This window comes from Pimephales promelas, chromosome 18 (genome assembly GCF_988280905.1).
Source record: "Pimephales promelas chromosome 18, fPimPro1.hap1.1, whole genome shotgun sequence".
NCBI lineage: Eukaryota > Metazoa > Chordata > Actinopteri > Cypriniformes > Leuciscidae > Pimephales > Pimephales promelas.
The window spans coordinates 3,319,969-3,341,397 of record NC_142786.1 but is presented as its reverse complement, the minus strand read 5'-3'; the positions used below and the strand labels follow the sequence as shown (position 1 = coordinate 3,341,397).

The 21,429-nt window shown below is 36.3% G+C and overlaps 1 protein-coding gene across 2 annotated transcripts; it reads left to right on the top strand.

The window, feature by feature from the left end:
• The first annotated feature begins 73 nt into the window (after positions 1-73).
• fhl3b (four and a half LIM domains 3b) lies at positions 74-21,189 on the top strand. 2 transcript variants are annotated; one of them, XM_089122538.1, is made up of 6 exons: positions 74-207; positions 12,388-12,603; positions 14,680-14,854; positions 18,501-18,670; positions 19,612-19,798; positions 20,149-21,189. In XM_089122538.1, the coding sequence occupies exons 2-6, from the start codon at positions 12,448-12,450 to the stop codon at positions 20,295-20,297; spliced, it is 837 nt and encodes a 278-aa protein (XP_088978664.1). In that variant the 5' UTR covers positions 74-207; positions 12,388-12,447; the 3' UTR covers positions 20,298-21,189. The 2 variants fall into 2 exon arrangements, with proteins under 2 accessions (XP_088978664.1, XP_088978665.1); XM_089122539.1 differs by lacking the exon at positions 74-207 and adding an exon at positions 756-778.
• The last annotated feature ends 240 nt before the right edge of the window (positions 21,190-21,429 follow it).

Sequence of the window (21,429 nt, the reverse complement as noted above, 5' to 3'; positions counted from 1 at the left end):
ACTTAAAGCTGTTGAAGGTTTAAATATCGTGGTGTGTGTCAGATGTGGGAGGGCTGAGGGTGGAAATGTCTCGCCCAGTGGGAGGATCAGTTGTGTGTGTGTGTGTGTGTTTCATGGGAAAAACTGCAGTAACACCACTGTGTGTCTCACAGACAGACTTAATAGGCTGTGCACAGGGACAGATCAGCTGGACACTTCAATACCACGGTAAGATGTCAAATAATTACGGTAGACACTATTAATTAAAAAAAACAGAATTATTCAGTTTTATAAGCTGAATAATAATAATATTGTCTTTTCATAACGTCTTCTGTTCAGCAACTCTTTTTGCTGTTTTCCTGATTTATCCGTTTCTATGGAAACTCGGGTGTGATTTGTGTATTTAATTAGTCCCAGGAACCCGTGTGTGTTTATATTTTATTAATTTCTATTCTTAATAGTTTGTATTATTTATTAGTTGATGATAATCATTTTAAGTTCAGTATATTTTGTTATGTTACTGTTTGTTGTATTAGTATGTAGTAAACATTTTAAATCATATAAAAAAAAATAGAATTACTATTAATTTCATTAATGATTTGTTTAATATTAGAGAGGGGGAGCAGTTGTCGCTGTTGTCGTGCTGTTCAGTTCAGCTGTGGTACAGTCATTTGGAATAGACTCAAAGTAGTACAGTTTACAATTTTTATAAAACAATGACAGTTTCGTGTGTGTGTGTGTGTGTGTGTGTGTGTGTGTGTGGCACCCCAGGGGTTCGGCGACAAAGGCCGCTTGAAAAGTGAGTTATTTTTGTCCAGAATGCAGGCAGTTCTCTCTCACACACACACACACACACACACATACATACACACAGTGTAAATCCATGTGTTTCTGTTTCTCACCAGTACTAAGATGGAATTGGCCCACTCCTCTCTATTCCCTAGTGTCTTTTGTCTTTTACAGATTTCCTTTTAAGTAGGCTACTTATAAAAAGCACTGTGGTAATGGCATGTTGTATTTATATACATGATACTAAATGATTTTACCAAGGTACTTCTATACCCATAAAATGCTTTTTAAACATTCATGAATCAATGAAGCTGCTTTAAAACAATAGAGATTCCTCTGAGGGATGGCAGAAATATTTCGCAGATTGTAGTCACTGTCTGGAGTTGGATGAGGGGAATTGTGGTGCTCATTCCTGGTGCACATAAATTTAAGGGATGAAGTTTTGTGGACACTCGCTGTTGCTGAGTAAGATAGATGGAGCGCGAGTTTTAAGATTTCTATACTGTCTCTGATGAATAGAAAAGCGCTTCCACCACATAAATTCCACCATAAATTAATCACACTATCATGCAGATGAATGATAAAAGAACTACCCAAAAACTCAAAGAATGGACTCTACATTAGGTCCTTATGAAGTCTTTTTGAAGGTTGGGATTTCTTAGGACCAACTTTAAGGCATGCATAAGCTAAAAACACCACTAAAGTGAAAAAAATTTTATATATAAAAATCGAACTCAAAATATTATCAAAAATTAAAATAGTATTTTTATGATACTGGTCGTTTGATAATGACGTTTATTGTAGTTATGCTATTAGCCCATGAATAAAAATCAGACAAATATGTTGTTATTGCAATACAATATTTCAATGTAATTTTAATTTAATTTAATGTAGCATACTACACTCAAGGAAATTGGGTCAATTTTAATTTCACATTGACTTAATGCACCTTTTTCTTTTGCAATCCCAGACAGATAAAAATGTAACATGATATTTAATTTAATAGACATTAACATAATTAAGACAATACATGCGAAAGACATTTTGGCTGCACAATCAAGTGCATAAAGTTTTGTCCACCAATAGAATCGCTTTGGTGTCTAAGTGTAAATTGTCTATTTTTAATGGCACAGTTTTTTTAATAGTTAATCTATCACCAATTTGAGTCCAGAGGTGCATTACCAAAAGACACACATTAAGTATGTACTATGGGACCAAGTGCATGCATTCGACATTTGTTTGCTTGTGTAGAATATCTGACCTTATACTGCTACATACTGAAACACGAACTTTGACCTCTCTTTAAAAAGCCGCCTCATTTATTTTCATTGTAATGGCAGGCGTGGATGGAACATGGCATTATGGGAAGGCGCCAGTATAGGTAAGCGTGATGCTTGTTTATAGAGCAGGGTAAATATGGCTTGTAAAAGAGTAATTAAGACTAACTTCTGCATTCATTCTCTATCCGCAAGCTAACTGTGGTGTCTGTCCACACATCGCTTTTTCCACCATCTAAGTGTATGATGTCAACCAGCAATTTCCAAACATACAGCGAATTTGGCACCAATCTTTATATTTCCACTCACATCCAGCAAGCACGTCGTTATAAGGTCTGATCGGATGGGTGTATGTGGAGGTGGGGGGGCTGTGACCACATAATATTTTTAGTTGGCCCAAAAACTGGAATGCTGTGCGTAATCTTTCTCCGTGAGTAAATGGCAGAAATGTTGGTCTTCTAAGAACGCCGTCTGGTTTTTCTCAGCCCTGAAGAGTGGAATGTGCCATTTTTAGGAAGAAAAATGCCTTTGTTTGCCCTTTTGGTAACCATGACATTCTTTCCAACCATGGCCCTGACCACAGTGGCATTCCCACAGGGTGGTACAGGACAGAGACAATAGCTGGACACATGCCAGTGAAGAACACTAGGCTTACAGACAAATGAGACAGCTTTTAAATGGGTCGTGACATGAGACATCATATTTGCCTTGATCTTTTGACACATACGAGGTCTTTAAACCATTAAAACATCCCACAAGTTTCATAGCGTAAAGGAAGAACTCCAGTGCAAAATGAACCTTTGGTCTATTAACACATTGGTACCTAGTCGATTTGTTTTCATGATAATCGAATGTAAAGAGTTTTATCTCTAAAAACTGTTTAGCATATAATGCTAGTATATGGGGGCATATAATAAGTACAAAGAAATCGCTAGTTAATACCACTAACAAGGCTCAAAATAGCCCCACACTAACACAGTAATATCATGAGGGTCCCTACATGCAAAATGAAGCATTGAGAACTTTGTACGTGACCGTTTAATAAGAAGATCTTTTATAAAGACAGTCCACTTCGTGGATACAGACAGGAGACATCTTTGGAAAACAGACTCGATAAGTCGAACAACGAACGCCGTTCATACAGTTCAGCTCACTTGGCACGTCATTCGTGGTTCAACTTATCAAGACTGTTTAGGGACCCTCATTATGTTACCGTGTTAGTGTTGGGCTATTTTGAGCCTTGTTAGCCCGTTTTTAGAGATAAAACTCTTTATATTCGATTTTCATGAAAACAAATCTCAGAGAACGGTCGACTAGGTACCGATGTTTTAATAGATCAAAGGTTAATTTTGCGCCAGAGTTGTCCTTTAAAACGTCCTTCCCGTTATAAACAAAGCTCTTATTTAAGCAAGCTCCAAAAATAGAGTCTGCTTTCTAGTCGCTCTCGCTATTTTGAAGTCATGCACCGATTGGTCTAATTATGGTCAAGTGGAACACACCTATTGTGGAATCTGTGACGTGACACAGACCTTTTCTGTAAATTACGGTTTTCTATGGATAAACGTTTTTAAAACACTCACTCGTGTTCAATAGCGAGTGGGCATTGATACTGTCATCTATGCTGTGACATTAGCCAATCATCACAGTGGCTGTTTACTGACAGCAGGTCTTAAAGGAGCCGCTGATCATTTCAGACACGGGTTAGAATGAAGGTAGAAAATAGTTGTTTTTTCGCGTAAATATTTGTTATATGTGTGTGCAAAAAAAACTTTATTAACATTATATTTGAACCTCAAGGAACATTTTTTTAAAAATCCATGTCATGACCCCTTTTGTTACATTAATTTTGTTGTTGTTTAATTCATCTTAAATATTTTAAGTAAATGTATTTACTGAACGTAAAATGTTAGGTTGGCTTGATTTAAATTTTGTAATAATTCTTAAATTATTAATTCATATTGTATCTTCTTCTGTAAAAAAAAATCAGAATAGTTCTGTTAATTATTTTTGTTTATTTGTCATGAAAGTGTTTAAAACAATCTGATGTCATGTGAGAAGTTTAATGTTAGAAATACTTTCCCATCCTACACTCACTGCCACGATTCTAGGGTGTTCTGAGGGGTTGCCAGGGTGTTGCTAAGGTATTGGGTGGTAGCTATACCCAAAGTTATTTTGTTAGATACTATTAGTATTCATTAATTTTTTAATTATTATTTTTTTTAGTTTAAGTTTTAGTGATTTAATCATTTTTTTGTATTACTATTTTTTTAGTTTTAGCATTTTTCAGTTTAAACTAATTTTATTTCAGTTAGTTGCCAAGGCAATATCTCTAATCCTCATTTAAGTTTTCTTAACTTTAATCTCATTTTTATCATTTAGTTTTAGATAACAACCTACAATTGAGATGGTGTTTAGGTGTTTAGTTGTTATCATGTTGCTATGCCAGGGCTAATGTAATCTGAGTGGTTGCCAGGGTGTTGCTATGGTGTTGCTATGTTGACTAAGTGGCTGTTTTTGATTAAATATTGCTATGCATATTGCATATGATGATTCCTTTGAATATTTTGTGGTTGTTGAAGAATGTGCGAAATCATTCGTTTTAAGGTCAAAAACCTGTTGAATTATAAGTCCATTATATTCAGCATATAGTTGTTTTACCAATCAAATGTAGTGATTCTGGACCAGGTTTATTGTCTCAGTGTAGATAGAAGAGAAAATTTTGTGAGGGAATGCCTAAAGACTGGATAAGGAAAGCAATGTAATCCCTTCTTCTCACATAATAAAACCTGCTGGCATATAGATATGTTTAATAAGCATCAAATGATGACTGTGCTGTTTGCTAAACATCTGAAGCTGGCTCTAACATGTCCCGTGGCAGGAAGACACATTGTTCATACGAATAAACAGCCCTCCCAAGATCTCAACCAAGATATTAGATTCAGAACTAAACATCTTTTTCATAACCCAAATTGGTATTTATTCTTCAGACTGGAATTTGCACTTTAAGTTTTGCTTTGCTTCATTTCACAGAATTCTTCGTTTTGCATGTCTCGTGTTATTCATTCAGAATGTTTCTCAATTTCTCAAAGTCTGACTCAAAGTCGGCTGCAACATTTGTAAAAATAAATACTGTAACTATACTAACTATATATATGGAACATTAAAGGGCATGTCAGGTTATTTAAATATAGAACCTTTAAGGGGTTTCATCATGGGGTCATTTTACGGATTTAATGTTTTAATGAATTAATTTTCTTTTAATTCGCATTTCATTTAAATTACATTTTATGAATTAAACAGTTTGTAAACATACATTATAACTTGAAAAAAATAATGAAATGACATATTTAACATGAAAGTATAATGCATTTCTCATTATATAAAAACTTTTTGGCATAAATATACATTTTTTTAAATTGAGTCAAGAAACTTTTGAGAGAATGAGATTTTTACTTTAATAAAAAAAATTCCTTCTGCTGTTTAAAAAAAAAAACTCCCAAACTAAAATTAGAAACTCACTGGCTGAACATCTGTCAGAAATATGGGCAATGTAAGTTTAACTACAAGTTTACACGCAAGTGGACATTGAGTACGTTTTGTGGTATTCTAAATCTGGGATGAATTGAAAATCCACAAACAACATGTTTAATACGTCGATGGATTCATTTAGAATGGCTTCGGAATGTTTTATAACACTGACATTTGGCCCGCAGGTGTTCAATATAGCAATCATTTCACTGGCTCATAGACGTCAGGAAACAAACACACAGAACACAGTTAACCAGCTGGTTAATTTTCCACCCTCTGAACAATGGGGTTGGAAACTTTTGCAATTGCTGAATAACGTACTGTCTGCTTCAGTAAGTGTGAGTAATTAGGGGTTCATTATATTTTCTTCTCATAACACATGAGGCATTGAATAAGCTGGACTCGAGTTCATATACAATACATGTGGAAACCACTTTCAAAGAAAGTTTTTGTTGTTCTAGTGTTCGGTTTTAAGGACCATTTAGCAGCGTGTTTCTTTAAAGACCTGCGGCTTGGGGAATATATGAGGTGGAACCAGAACAGAGTCGCCCTTCCTGGATTTGCCATTGCATGGGGTCTGTGTAAGTCCGTACTGTTTTTGGATGGGACGCATCAGGCATCTAAGATGGTCTCATGTGGATCGGATAATATTCCTTGTTAGGCAAAGTCATTAATCTGCACCTTGTGGAGGCAGGTTTAATCATGTGGGAATGCTGTGGAATGTATTTGATTAGTTGTTTGCCAATGCTCTGCTTTAGATGGCAGGATGACAAGTTATATAGCGTTCTTTTGTGATGAAATCAGGTTTGATCTTTAGGGGAGAGGGGTATTTAGAAAGAGTGGAATAAATAAATGTGGTCAGAAAATGGGATTTGAAATGCAATTAAATCAGTTTTGTAGTCTGCATGTCTGTCTGAATGATCTGATCAGATTATCTGTGATTGGTTGTTACATTTTTTACAGTTTTTTTTTCAAATGCTCACACACATTTTAAAAGCTTTGCCTCTTTATTTCAAAACAAATCCAATAATTACACACACAAACTGCAAAATGTCTCGCATCTCTTGCAAAACGAAGCACTGCATTTAACATATCACAGACATCTCAAAAGCAAACATTTGTCTTACGTTGCAAACACCTTTGTCTAAAATTATATTTTTGGATATATCATCTTTCATGAGCTCCTCTGTACATTTCTATACAACATTGAAAGTACTTTGTAATCACATTTTTTCTTTTGTCAAATCCACTTAAATCATTTATGTAGTTCAGATAACATGATATTTTGAGTTTCTGATGATTAAATCATTCTCCTTCATTGTGTTAACTCATTTTTTCCATTTCAATGAACTTAAAATTTGAAGGCAAACAAGCAGGTTACTTCATTTTTTAAGTTAAACCAACAAGATTTGTTTACAGTGTGGCAGAGAGATGTTGAAAAATTCACGGTAAACAAAAGCAAGACTTTTTTTTTTTTTTTTTTTTTTACTATAAGCATTTGTGGTTGTGAATACAGTATTACACAATCCCAAAAACCTATAACTTGACCTTTGGCCTATTCTAAAGCCAGGATTGGTTGGTGTTCAGTAAATCAATGAGTGTATGTGTTTGAAATCTGTCATGTTTAATGATTTTGTGTGTAAGCAGTTGAAAAAAAACAGTAAAATGTTTTGATCTATTGATTATCAGATCAGTTTTAGTTGCTGAATAATAATGAGCTAAACGCACAGATATGTTGTGGCGTGTGTTAACGTTTCCAGTTCTTTTCACTGAAATAAACTGGTGTATTAAATGGCTCAGATGTGCAGACATGTGAGTCATGAAGTGAGCTGTCAGTTAGACGTTTACCGTATACGAGACACAAAGACTGGAATGTCTGCGTATATGGGAACGATGTGTCACCTATGATCTGGAAACCGTCAGAATGAATCTCACACACTGTAAAAAAAAATATTGATGGTTTAACTTAAAAAAGTAAGTAACCTGGTTGCCTTAAAATTTTAAGTTGATTGAACTGGAAAAAGTGAGTTAATACAATGAAGGAGATTAATTTAATCATCAGAAACTCAAAATATTATGTTATCTGAACTATATAAATGATTTAAGTTGATTTGACAAAAGAAAATATATTGTGATAACAAATCTTGAAAATATTTTTTACAGTGCATTATCTTCATCTTACACTTACACATTTTGTCTCTCTTATTCCTCTGTAGGAGATTTTTTTCTCTTTTCACAGTATTAAGTGTGCATCAAACATGTAAACTCCTTCAATAATGTTATATGTGTGTGATTCATTTTAATTTATTACTTTATTTTAATTATTTATATATTTATTTAATTATTTTTCATTATATATAACTCAATCTTGAGTTCCAGGATACATCCTAGGATAAGAGTGCATCTGTTGATGAATGTCCAGAATGATCAGAACTGGAATCCAGACAAAGCAGCAGCATATTTTGGTCACTACATAATTCCAATACTTCCATTTGTGTTAGTTTTACTGTCTTAACTATTATTGTAAAATATGGAAAATAATGATGATATGACAATGTGTCCAAACAGTTGACTGGTAAACCTCATGAAGGAATGTTCTTGTGTTTATATAGGAGTCACTCAGAGTCCCGTACTGCATTGCTCTCGTCATTTCTCAACAAAAACAAGATGGTTTTGGGGAATCTGAGCTATTTACAAGGCCGTTCACTCGTTTGGGGGTGAGAACAGGATATGAAGAAGGGGGGGAATGTGAAATCACTGAAAGGGAGTTGTGATGTTCCTGACCCTCGGGGAGTGGTATACATCTCATTAGATCCGCATGCTCTACGATCAGAACGACTCCCACAAAGAATGCCAGAGGAGAGCAGGACGAGAGATGAACTCAAGCTTGTTTCATTGCATGTCTTAATAGTCTTCCACACATTGTCCACTGAATTTAAACCCATATAAGTGTGCACATCAGGGTATAAATCATGGAAAGGGGCAAGTAGATCCCCAGAGCAGGGTGTTAACATTTACAGTACATTTAGCTGACGCTTTTATCCAAAGCGACTTGCAATTGCTATAAATGTCAGAGGTCGCACGCCTCTGGAGCAACTAGTGGTTAAGTGTCTTGTTCAGGGACACATTGGTGTATCACAGTGGATTCGAACCCGGGTCTCTCACAACAAAGGCATGTGTCTTATCCACTGTGCCATCACCACCACCCGTGAAAACAAAGTCTTTCACCTCCGCCAAATGTCGCTGACTCACTTTTCAAAATAAAAGTTTGCAATTAAAGAGGCTATATGCAGCTTTTTCCCCAAAATAAACGTAACAATACCCTTTTTATTTTACCATTTATGACTAAAACGTCTCCTGATGAGCATACTGACACCTTGTCCGCTCACAGTGGGTGCACCTATAGACCTTTTTCACAAAAACCGGAAATACGTAATCGTTGTGGAAACGGAGTTCCCGTCAACTGTCGACACATTAGAAAAACCTACTCTGGGAGGAGAAAATTGATCAGAGAGTCTTCAAAACTTCGAAAAAATGTAAACTTGTCATGGTCCAGTTGTTGATGACTTAAAATGCTGTGGTGATGCTTGTCTGCAGCTGATGTATCTAAGACCAAAGATATGACTATTGATTTCAGAACTGAAGCTCATTCTTCCCGATAGCTATACGTTCATTAAAGGTAAGAAGGTGGAGTGTGTGGAAAGTTATTCATATTTAGGGAGTATTATTTACAATAAACTGCATTTTGATGTAAATACCAGAAAGAAGTCTGTCAGTTTTATTCAACAGTTCTCCTGAATTTTTTGCACTGCTGTTGCTATAGAACGATCAAAGATGAAGAAAAATTATACAAATATTCATTTATCCCTTGTACACTCAGATTGTTAAATACTCAGAATGGTAATATATTAATATTTTAAATGAATATGTAGCCCACAGTTGTGTGTTCTTATTTATCTTGTTTTATATTGTGGTGTATATTTTTATGTGCTTATTCCACTGGATACAAATATCTCAATAAAGTTGAACATGAACTAACGTTACTTCAAAAATACACAAAACAAAAAATAAACAAACAATGACGGCTTATTAGTGAATGGTGACATGAGAAGTACAGAAGATCACAGGATCAATAACATCCCGCCAGATTGCCTGAATCCAGTTCCTTCGAACTTCATCGACAGGGAACTGACGAGGGAAGGAATGAAAACGACAGGTATGGCTGCTTTTGGGAATAACCAAAAAGATCGGTACGCAACAACTCTCACTGCTAGTTGCCTTCGGCGCTATCTGTTATGAATGGAGCGGAAGAAGATTATCACGACAATTGCGTATTTCCGGTCACAAATACGGAAGTTGTGAGAAAGGTCTATCCACAAGTTTCCTACGCCCCATGAGGCCTTGCGTCAAAAGTGGGCGCGACTTCCGGTTTGAAGTAAACAAAGCGCTACTTGACATGCTTGACACTCGTTCATTCAACAGTTGACGGTCATTCAAGTTATAGCGATCCAAACTAGCTAACGATGTGGGAACACAACCTCAACGAAATTAAAAAGGGTGAAATAACAGTGCCTTTACCCTCCGCAGTAGTTGATTGGGAGTTTTATAATAACATTACTAATAATCAATACTCATCAAGGCATGTTGACAGACAGTTGTGCGAGCTGACAAACAATTAAAATAAAAAATACACACTTAGTCATTGTGCTTTGGAGTTTATTCAGAATTATAAATGAATGTGCTACTTGAATACATTAACTGGCACATTTGGTATTCTGTCAACACAGGCTTTGATCCTGAGTTTAGGTGTAACATCAGTAGAGAACAGCCAAACACATGCTGATAGAGTTTATAGAATATAAAGAATTTAAACAAATGTACACAGGATGATTCGTTGTCTTTTGGGAGGTTGATGGAAACTTCAGTCGTTGGTAGGATCACTGTGATTTCGTTTTCAGCTTATGTTCAAAACAATCACGTTTAAGCCACTAAATTAGTTTAGTCCGGTTATACATACAACCGCGAACAGCGCATGTTGTCCCTGAGCTCCGTAACGACATCTCTCATAAAGATTGGCGTCTTTAAATAGTAAAATAATTCTCAGAAAAACAGCTAGCCTCTTCGCTAACTAACACACAAAATACCATTGGAATGCTACTTCCGCCGCCTCACCGGAAGTTTCACCCACTTTATTTTTTACATGAGCGCCCCTCGGAAACTTGTGGATAGACCATTTCACAAGATGTAAACAACACTGGTCCAGAAGCACTTCCTGTTTCAGTTTGTAGCTGTTTTCTTTATTTCACATGTAAAGAAAACATCTTAAAGATGTTTGTTTAACTTTTTGATTCAGTTTTAAATGTTCTGTTGGTTGTTTTTTATCCCAGCTTTTATGTAGTGTTAAAAAACTGAAACAGGAAGTGCTTCTGGACCAGTGTTGTTTACATCTTGTGAAATGGTCTATAAGCCTGTATCCTATTTTTCCTATTTTCTGTCGGGTCGGACTTTTCCCGCGCTGTCTCAAGCACGTTCATGTTAAACGTTTCAGATCACTCTGCCACCACCGCTAGTCAGCAAATAGCCTACACTCGCAAGCAGAACACTTTATCTCAAACAATGTGCTTACCTCTGTAAACATAATGTTGACCTCCTTGCAGCAGATGACTAGTGAAGTGTGCACGTAAAAGCGCCCGTTGCGAGAGCAGTTCTGTTTTTTGGCCACAGGTGTCAGTCGCGAGTTTAAATTTCAGGAAACGCATGTAGCCTCTTTAAGCATAGTTTCTCATGGAGAGTTGAACTGATCTTACATAACATGTTTACATTATAAAATGTGCTACATGAATAAATATGCCTTTATAAATATGCCCTTGAGATTGACATCTCATATTTGAGGGGGCGATTGCTCCATGAGAGGGGTCCCAGAGCTTGTGGCCAGGGCATAGACTGGGAAAAATAAGATGGTCACTTGGGCACAAGCAAACACTTGGGACATCACTGCACTGCACACATCACTACATGATGAGAACTGCTAAAAATGACAGAAACCATCTTTGGGGGAAATGATTTGAAGTTTGGCTTGTGTCCCATTCGATTACATGGAGAGGGCGGGGTTTATGACCTATCTGCAGCCAGCTAACAAGGGGTGATCGAAAAGCTTTGGCTTCCCTTTTGTGGCACACTTGGGCCAGGGACTGAAGAAACCTCTCGTCCCCCTGAGTTACCAACCTCTCCAACACTTTTTAAAGATCCAATCAATTCTCAATGTTAAAAGACGTCCAGCCCTGTTTTCTCATTAAATATCTTGTTTTACTCAGCAATATATCACATTACAGAAGTTAAGTGTTTAGTTTCGGAGATTCCGTGAGTTTTTAAGTGTGGGAATCTGGTTATTCTCACGCTCTGTCCATGACACACACAGTGGACGTCGGTCATGATCACATTTAACACGCATAGAGAATGTGACCGCTTGTTTCCCCACTGGATCCTGATGACCATCTGATCCATTAAATCAGAGATAATGGACTACACTCAGATCCCTAGAGTATCTTTCTTTTTCTCCCTGTCTCTCTCTTTGTTTCTCTCTCTCTCTGTGTGTCTCTCCGTGTCTCTCTCTCTTTCTCTTTCTTCACATATTGAGTGTTTTATATTCTCCAGTCATTTAATTAAAAACCTTCGTGCCCAATAGAGGATTTAATGCTGAACCGAATCAAAACAGATTCATCACTGATTACAGACTGTATAATTGTTTCTGATGTGGGAAGCCTCGCAGATAATTACTCAAAGGTAACTCTATTTAAATCTGTTTTTTCTTTAGGACTAGAGAGCATCTCAATCCGCTGGCTGTGTTGTCTGAATCAGAGAGGAGCGGAGCGTCATGTCAGAAGCGTTTGACTGTGACGGATGTAAGGAGTCTCTGTACGGGAGGAAATACATCCAGGTGGATGACGTTCCTCACTGCGTCCCCTGTTACGACCGGCTGTACGCAAACACCTGCGAGCAGTGCAAAGAGCTCATCCAACACAACGCACGCGTGAGTGTTTCACTTATGAGATTCATAGGTTGACTCATATATATTTGCAAAACATCATTTTGAAAAGGATTAATTACAATACATTTTAGATGTAGTTGTAATTCTATATGTAAATTATTTATGTATATATTTAAACACTCACCTAGGATTATTAGGAACACCTGTTCAATTTCTCATTAATGCAATTATCTAATCAACCAATCACATGGCAGTTGCTTCAATGCATTTAGGGGTGTGGTCCTGATCTAGACAATCTCCTTAACTCCAAACTGAATGTCAGAATGGGAAAGAAAGGTGATTGGTTGTTGGTGTCTGAGTATTTCTCACTCTGCTCATTTACTGGGATTTTCACGCACAACCATTTCTAGGGTTTACAAAGAATGGTGTGAAAAGGGAAAAACATCCAGTATGCGGCAGTCCTGTGGGCGAAAATGCCTTGTTGATGCGAGAGGTCAGAGGAGAATGGGCCGACTGAGTCAAGCTGATAGAAGAGCAACTTTGACTGAAATAACCACTCGTTACAACCGAGGTATGCAGCAAAGCATTTGTGAAGCCACAACACACACAACCTTGAGGCGGATGGGCTACAACAGCAGAAGACCCCACCGGGTACCACTCATCTCCACTGCAAATAGGACAAAGAGGCTACAGTTTGCAAGAGCTCACCAAAATTGGACAGTTGGAGACTGGAAAAATGTTGCCTGGTCTGATGAGTCTCGATTTCTGTTGAGATATTCATGGAATGAACATTAAACAGAATGAGAAAGTGGATCCATCATGCCTTGTTACCACTGTGCAGGCTGGTGGTGGTGGTGTAATGTGTGCGGGATGTTTTCTTGGCACACTTTAGGCCCCTTAGTGCCAATTGGGCATCGTTTAAATGATGAGCATTGTTTCTGACCATGTCCATCCCTTTATGGCCACCATGTCCCCATCCTCTGATGGCTACTTCCAGCAGGATAATGCACCATGTCACAAAGCTCGAATCATTTCATATTGGTTTCTTGAACATGTCAATGAGTTCACTGTACTAAAATGGCCCCCACAGTCACCAGATCTCAACCCAATAGAGCATCTTTGAGATGTGGTGGAACTTTTTCATAAGTGTTCTTATGTGTGTGTGTGTGACTTGCAAACTTCCTCAGTATTTTTAAACAATTGCTTCCACTTGTGCTGTGTTGTATTTGGATGTGTCTTCGTGTGTTTTATGATTGCTCTTCAGTGAGTTTACACACACAGGCATAAATCCATTCCATATACTAGACACAGGAGATGTATGTGTGTATAATTCGTCATAGATTTCCACTCTCACAGCTGGTCACGGTCCCGCGCGACAGACGGCCAATGCAAACAGAGCGCTCGCCGCTCGCCGTCTGACTTACACATCCACTGGGAGAAAAGCACACTACATAAATACTACTACTACACGCTCTCTCTCTTTCTGTGTTTTTCTCCCTCGTTCTCCATCAGTCATCTGGAGACGTGATGATTTGTGGGTCATTCGGCTTAAAGGACGTCATTTATTATACACAGGTCACATGTGACGGGCTGTTGGGTTTCAGAAGTCAAGTCACCTTTATTTATATAGAGTTTTATACAATTCAAATCAGCTTTACAGTGACTTTTTCATGGAAGATCTTCGGGAAGACAAACATGAGGAGGTTAAACAGAAGCTTCTGTTCTGTGTTCAGTATTAGCCGTCTGATCTTTGAGAGCTTGGATTAGTGGACGATAGTAAAGCATGTTTTCATAGCGCAGACAATTCCTTTCATGGTAGTGGAAGTGACACAGAGAACAGCAAGATCTGTTTTGCTTCAACATGAACTTCCTGCACGACCAGCTGTGTCACCTCCTTTCACCTTTTGTTCAGCTTTCCAGTGACCTGTGATCCAAAATTTGATCATGTAACTGTGATTAAATAGATTTAATTGAACTGTATCCAGGGTAGTCAGTCTCATTCATGGTCACAAGATCTAAATCCAATAAACGAAGTTCCACATGGTTTTCTAGAATATTTTTATATAATTTACAGTTACTGAATCTATATCTTTGTGTTCTTGTGTTGTCTGTGTTCAGGAGCTGTATTATGAGGAGAGCTATTATCACGAACACTGTTTGCGCTGCTCACACTGCAGCCGTTCTCTGGCCGACGAGCCGTTCACCCGTCAGGAAGACGTCCTGGTGTGTAACGAGTGTTACCGAAATGAGCTTTCCTCTAAATGTGTGGCCTGCGCCAAGACTGTGATGCCAGGTATGCATATGTTTACATTTCTTTTTATATATACTGTAAAATTAAAAAGGTCAGTATGATTGTATAAACGATAAATGTATGCTTTTATGCAGAAAGGAGGTTTCAAATTTGTTACAGTAAATAGATTAATAATATTACAATAATAAATGCTTTACTTTTACATTTCCTATTCGTCAAAGAATCCAGAATAAAATTAGCACAGTTTCCACATGGGCCTAGATATGAAGCAGCATAACTGTTTTCAACATTATTACCAACAATATTAATAATAAATGTTTTTTGAGCAGCAAATCATCATATTGAAATGATTTCTGAAGGATCATGTGACACTGAGGACTGGAGTAATGATGCTGAAAATTCAGCTTTGATCACAGGAATAAATTACATTTTATAATATATTCAAATAGAAAACAGTTATTTTAAATTGTAATAATATTTCACAATTTTACTATTTATACTGTATTTTATTACACATAGAAATAAATGTTTCTATAAAAGTCACATATATATATATATATATATATATATATATATTAGGGCTGTGCAACGATTAATCACAATTAATCACATCAAAAATAAAAGTTTGTGTTTAGATAATATATGTGTCTGTAGTGTGTAGAACTATTTTGTATATATAAATACACACACATGCATGTATATATTTAAGAAAAATATCAAATATTTATATTTATATATAATATTAATTCTGTATAAATATATATAAAGTATATACATGCAAATACAGTATTTTTTAAATATATACATGCATGAGTGTGTATTTATATATACAAAATAATTATACACACCACACACATATATTATGTAAACACAAATTTTATTTTAGATGCGATTAACAGTTGCCCAGCTCTAATATATATATATATATAATTATTATTATTATTTATATATATATATATATATATATATATATATATATATTTCTATAGATTTGAATTTGCAGACAAATTACTGTGAACATCATTGCATGTAATTGACTGTACCAGATTGCATAGATTACAAACAAAAACACAACAAATATAAAACCTTTCTGATGTAATCCGACAGGAAATGAAGTTTAAGTGTGTGTCTCACCCTGCCCTTTAAAGCAGAAACCGAGTTAATGAGTTTTGATTGGGCGTCAGGGTGCAGCAGTAGAGATGTGTGACAGTGCGATTACAGACACACTCAGCTGAGAGAGAAAACCCTGCGGCCACGCTCACACACACACGCCTCCAGGCCTGACGCCAACACGCGGGCGTTACATTACCCATAATTACACTCGGCCGCCCGCCTCTGTCTCTCTGGAGCTTTTCAGAGAGAAATAAGAGATGCTGAAAGTTCCAGAAGGATAAAATTACAAACTGAAAGTGGCAGCTCTCTCCTCCCTCGTTCATTTGAAACAGATCCGCCGTCTCAGTCCCCTTCTGGGCTCATTTTCACGCCCATTCTCAGAGATCAGGTGAGCCAGTGTGGCGTTTTCCCACCGAACCTGTAAGTTACATCTGCAACTTTCCAGATTCCAGATGCATTTTGTTGAAATACCAGCCGTTGTGGAATTTTCAGCCCACAGCTTTTGCACGCCTCACCCACTCGGGAGGCTTGTGTAGATACAGGGCAGTTCAAGTTCAATTGTGTGAATGGAGTTGTGTTAGACGGACTGTAGCGTGACATCACACAAGTTATTCTCTGCATTTAAAGGCTAATTACTTATCAGACATGCTCAGTCACCCTCAACACAATAAAACACTCGAGCTAGAACCTGTAGTGCTAGAATAGAAGAAAGCCAGTGCTGACAGGTACAAGCACATTCACAGTGATGTAACCAGATTAAAATGAGAAATGATATGAGATCATGTTTAACTCTTAAATAAAAAACAAGAAATCAAAATGACAGTTCTGTGGCTTACTTTATCTTATCTTTGAGTTGAATCTAGTGTGCCTCTGTTATTTTAATATTATTTGTATACTCAATTTATGCTTTTATTTTTATTTTTTTTTATACATTTTACTTTTAATTTTAACTTTAATATATATATATATATATATATATATATATATATATATATATATATATATATATGTGTGTGTGTGTGTGTGTGTGTGTGTGTGTGTGTGTGTGTGTGTGTGTGTGTTCAGAATTATTTGCCCCTTGGTAAATCAAAGATGGCTGTAAAAAATAAATATGCATTGTTTATCCTTTCGATATTTTATTTTTTTTAAATGCAAAAATCTAACCCTTTATTGGAGGGGGGAGGGGGGATCACACTATGAATAAATGTGCCTGATAAGTTTAGCATCTGATAAGAACATTCCTTCTTACAGAATCTCCAAACATGGCCTGTTATAAGATTTCTAGCAGAGGTTGTCAGGTTTTGATTTTTTTATCTGTTGGTATTTGATGCCATGTATCTGAACAAGATGTCCAAGACCTAAATCAGGCCCACAGCATTAAAGATACTGTCCCACTAGTTGCATTGTGTTTCTTACGTGAAGTTAAAGGAGTACTTCATTTAAAAAAAAAAAACTTTTGCTGATAATTTACTCAACCCCATGTCATCCGAGATGTCCATGTCATTCTTTCTTCAGTAGAAAAGAAATTAAGGTTTTTGATGAAAACATTCCAGTATTTTCTCCATATAATGGACTTTACTGGGTATCAAACAGTTCAAGGTCCAAAAGACAGTTTCATTACAAACTGCAAACTGTTCAAATGGCTTTAAACGATTCCAGACGATGAATAAGGGTCTTATCAAGCGAAACGATCGCTCATTAAAAAAAATAAATAACAAAGTTTAAGTTTTATAAGCACCAGTGTTGTAGTCGAGACCACCTCACTCGAGTCCGAGTCGACACCGAGACCAGAGAGAGTCGAGTCCGAGTCAAGACCGAGTCCATAGAGAGTCAAGTCCGAGTCGAGTCCGAGACCAGAGACGGTCGAGTCCGAGTCGAGACCGAGACCAGTGAGGGTTGATTACCTAATTTACTTTAATTTACTTAGAGAAATCCTTTTTTTTTTTTTTTACTGAATTTACTTAGAGTTTAAAAATATGATCAGTTTAGGGTAAAAAGGCCACATAGTAGGTGATGTTAAAAGTAATTTTATTACAATTTGTCATGCGCAGTTGCACAATAGAAAATCACCAATCACTGGGCGTGTCAATCAATTTAAAGAAATATTTTATTAACATACATTAATAATCATGAAAAATATTTTTAATTGAACTCGAGTGGACTCGGGAATAATTCCGAGTCCTAAAAAAAAAATGTTCGAGTACGAGTCAATTCCGAGTCCAAATGGACACGAGTCCATGACAAGACCAAGACCATTAAAATATGGTCTCGAGACCGAGTCCGAGACGAGTCCGAGTCTCGAGTACTACAACACTGATAAGCACAAATGTTCGCCTTGCTCTGTTCTGTGATACGTGTTCGTGACTCTCCTGTTCGAACTCGTTGATCAAAATGAACAAATCTTTTTTCGAGTCATTTGGTTGATTCAATGAACGAATTGATTCGGAAAAAGATTTGTTCAGAAGTTTTCAGAAGTTTTTGAAGTAAACTACTCGTGTTGGTTAGTCGTGTTGCTCTGCTCACTCTCACTGCAGATGAAGTGTTTAACGGTTAGTTTGAACTCGATCTCTCACAGGCTGTAAGCGGCTGGAGTACGGAGGCTGCTCGTGGCACGAGGAATGTTTTGTGTGTTGCGGCTGTGAGAAGCCCATCGGCGGACAGTCGTTCATCCCAGATAAGGACGAGTTTTACTGTGTGCCCTGTTACGAGGGACGATTCTCCCCCCGCTGCGCCCACTGCAAACAGGTGAGAGGAAAACTGACACTCTTAAAAATAAACGATGATTCCATGAAGGAATTAACCTTTAACATTCATAAAACCTTTCCATTGTGCAAAAGGTTCTTTATAGTGGAAAAAGGCTATTAGAACATTCTTCATATTAATAAAAAGTTATTTTAAGGCAAAAACATTTTTTCATGCACTGGTCAATTTTGAGATTTTAGCCTTTTTTGGCTTTTCATAACATGTTGTTTCAGAACAATGGAAATAAACATCCAAAATACACTTTTAAGTGTTTATTTAATAGTACTTTACCTGAAGATTTCAAATACAAATCAAATCTTTAAAAGTTGCTTTTTTTTCCTCCAGTTTATCACATACACCAAATATGACAATTTTATTTATATCTATATTCTGAAGTTTTTCACTGATGGGTTTGTTCATATATCATTTGCCCTAATACTATGCAACAATTTACTCTTAAAAACTTGGTGAAAATGTATTTATTGACTGTATTTGCTGATGTATGGAGTGATAAAAAGAGAAAACCTAAATCCCCGCTCGATTTAAAAACCTTTAATTTTAATGTCAACAAAATGAAACAAGTGAGTGAATAGCAAATGAGTGCTTTATGCAAATGAGTGAATAGCTAATTATATAATGCATCATTTGCATATTTATTTAAACAATATTTCTGAACACGTACAAAAATGTTAAGAATTCTTAATGTATTCAATCAACTCAGAAAGTATGGTGATATTTATTATAGGTAATTTTTACCATATTTATGTGTCTTGCCTTCAAAATTGTTCCGTAAAAATGCGTAAAAAAAAATAATATATTTTTAAGAGTGCAAACTACACATATCTGAAGATGAATCTAAATATTGAGTATTTTTGCTTTTACTTCATTGTCAACCTCTGTAAGTTGTATGCTGACAGTGTTTCTGCTGGTGTCGTCTCTTACAGATCCTGGTTCAGGGTGGCGTCACGTACAGAGACGAGCCCTGGCATAAAGAATGTTTCTTGTGTTCGGGTTGTAAAGTCCAGCTGGCCGGACAGCCTTTCACAACTCAGGGTGAAGATCCATTCTGTGTGAAGTGCTTCAGTAACCTGTACGCCCAAAAGTGTGTCGCCTGCGACAAACCCATCACAGGTCAGTGTGTGTTAATGTGTCCTTCATTAGCAGTTCCTTCAGCTGATAACAGAGACAAGAGACCGTTGTCACATAAACAGGGTCGTGACAGGCACTATTTAAAATTTCTCTGAATTTACAAATTCTTGGAAAACATTTAGGATATTGTAAGTACACAATTGAAAGAAATATAAAACATTGTGCAAGTGGTTTTTGGATATTTTGATTTAAAATTCTTTAACACATTGTGCCATACTTTTACAGACTTAGTGTCATTATCAATGTTTATGAACAATTTAAATGATGCTCATTTGAAATGATGATAATGTTGTTTTAGAGATTTTGAAAACTCCTCTCCATCTTGTTGTCAGGTTTTGGAGAAGGGAAGTACGTGTCGTTTGAGGATCGTCAGTGGCATCAGTCGTGTTTTAAGTGTTCTGAGTGTTCGGTGTCTCTGGTCGGCGCTGGATTCTTCCCCGACGGGACAAAGATTCTCTGCAAAAGCTGCAATGCCAAATAATTCAAAACTGCTTCTGTAGATGTGCTGAAGAACAGACCGTTGTGTAATTGCAAAACATTTATGAAACGTTTGACATCATTTATACATGTATAATGTACATCAAAGTTTAGGTTACATTCTCCCAAATCTTTATGTTAAAAATCTCATTTAAATGTATGGTTACACTTTATATTAAGGTGTCATTGTTACAGTGTAATTGTATATTTAAGTATGGAGTCATATTAAGTAACTATGTACTTACTATTGGAGTAAACTAGGATTAGGATTTTGGTTGAGGGTTAATTGCATGTAATTATGCATAATTTACTGTTATTACTATGGTAAGTACATGTAACATATGTAGCAAGGGCACTGTATAATAAAGTGTTACCAAATGTATTTGATGGTTTATATGATAAACTCAAATCATTTGAACTGAACGTGTTTCATGCCAAAGTGTTTTTATGGTTGAGTCATTTTCCATGTGTTTGCATTAACATCAGGTCTTTAAATTCCCTCCAACAGCAACATTCCTCAATGAAATTTACATTTGAACAAAACACACACTGAGTGTTAATATGTGAGGTGTGTTCAGTGAGAGAGGATTGAATCATAATGATGCATTAGAATCTGGACAGAAAATATTGCTTGTAAATGTTCCAGTGCACTATTTAAATGCACATGCATTGGTGTTTTATCCATTCAATTTGTAATAACTCTCACATGAAATATTCACATATTAATAATGATATAACAGGTGGCTTCCAAATTGTCTTTCAGAATAATACTTTTAACTTTGTTTTTAAATGTTTGATGTATTTTTTTTACATGAATGTTTTCTGTAAAACCGCTTGTATGTTGTGTTGTCCTTTCATAAAATGGTTGTAACATAAACAACAACTTTCAAATATCATTTGAGGTTTAGTCAAATTATGTTTTCTCTTGAAAAAAAAATGAATGTGTCTATACATTTCTGAGACAAAATGTCTGATACAATATGCAAAGTTTATAGAAATCCTGCATATATAACTATAACACCCTAACATCACCTAACACTATAAAGTTAGTAATTATAATAATTATGATAATAATAGTAATTAATTATATAATGTATGTATTTCTTTTCCTACTATGGTAGTCAATGGGGAATGAG

Bases quoted from the DNA above. Each gene is read 5' to 3' on its own strand.
- fhl3b (XM_089122538.1), top strand. From the start codon at position 12,448: ATGTCAGAAGCGTTTGACTGTGACGGATGTAAGGAGTCTCTGTACGGG. The intron at 14,855-18,500 runs GTATGCATATGT...GATCTCTCACAG, and splicing joins CGCCAAGACTGTGATGCCAG to GCTGTAAGCGGCTGGAGTAC. The intron at 18,671-19,611 runs GTGAGAGGAAAA...CGTCTCTTACAG, and splicing joins GCTGCGCCCACTGCAAACAG to ATCCTGGTTCAGGGTGGCGT.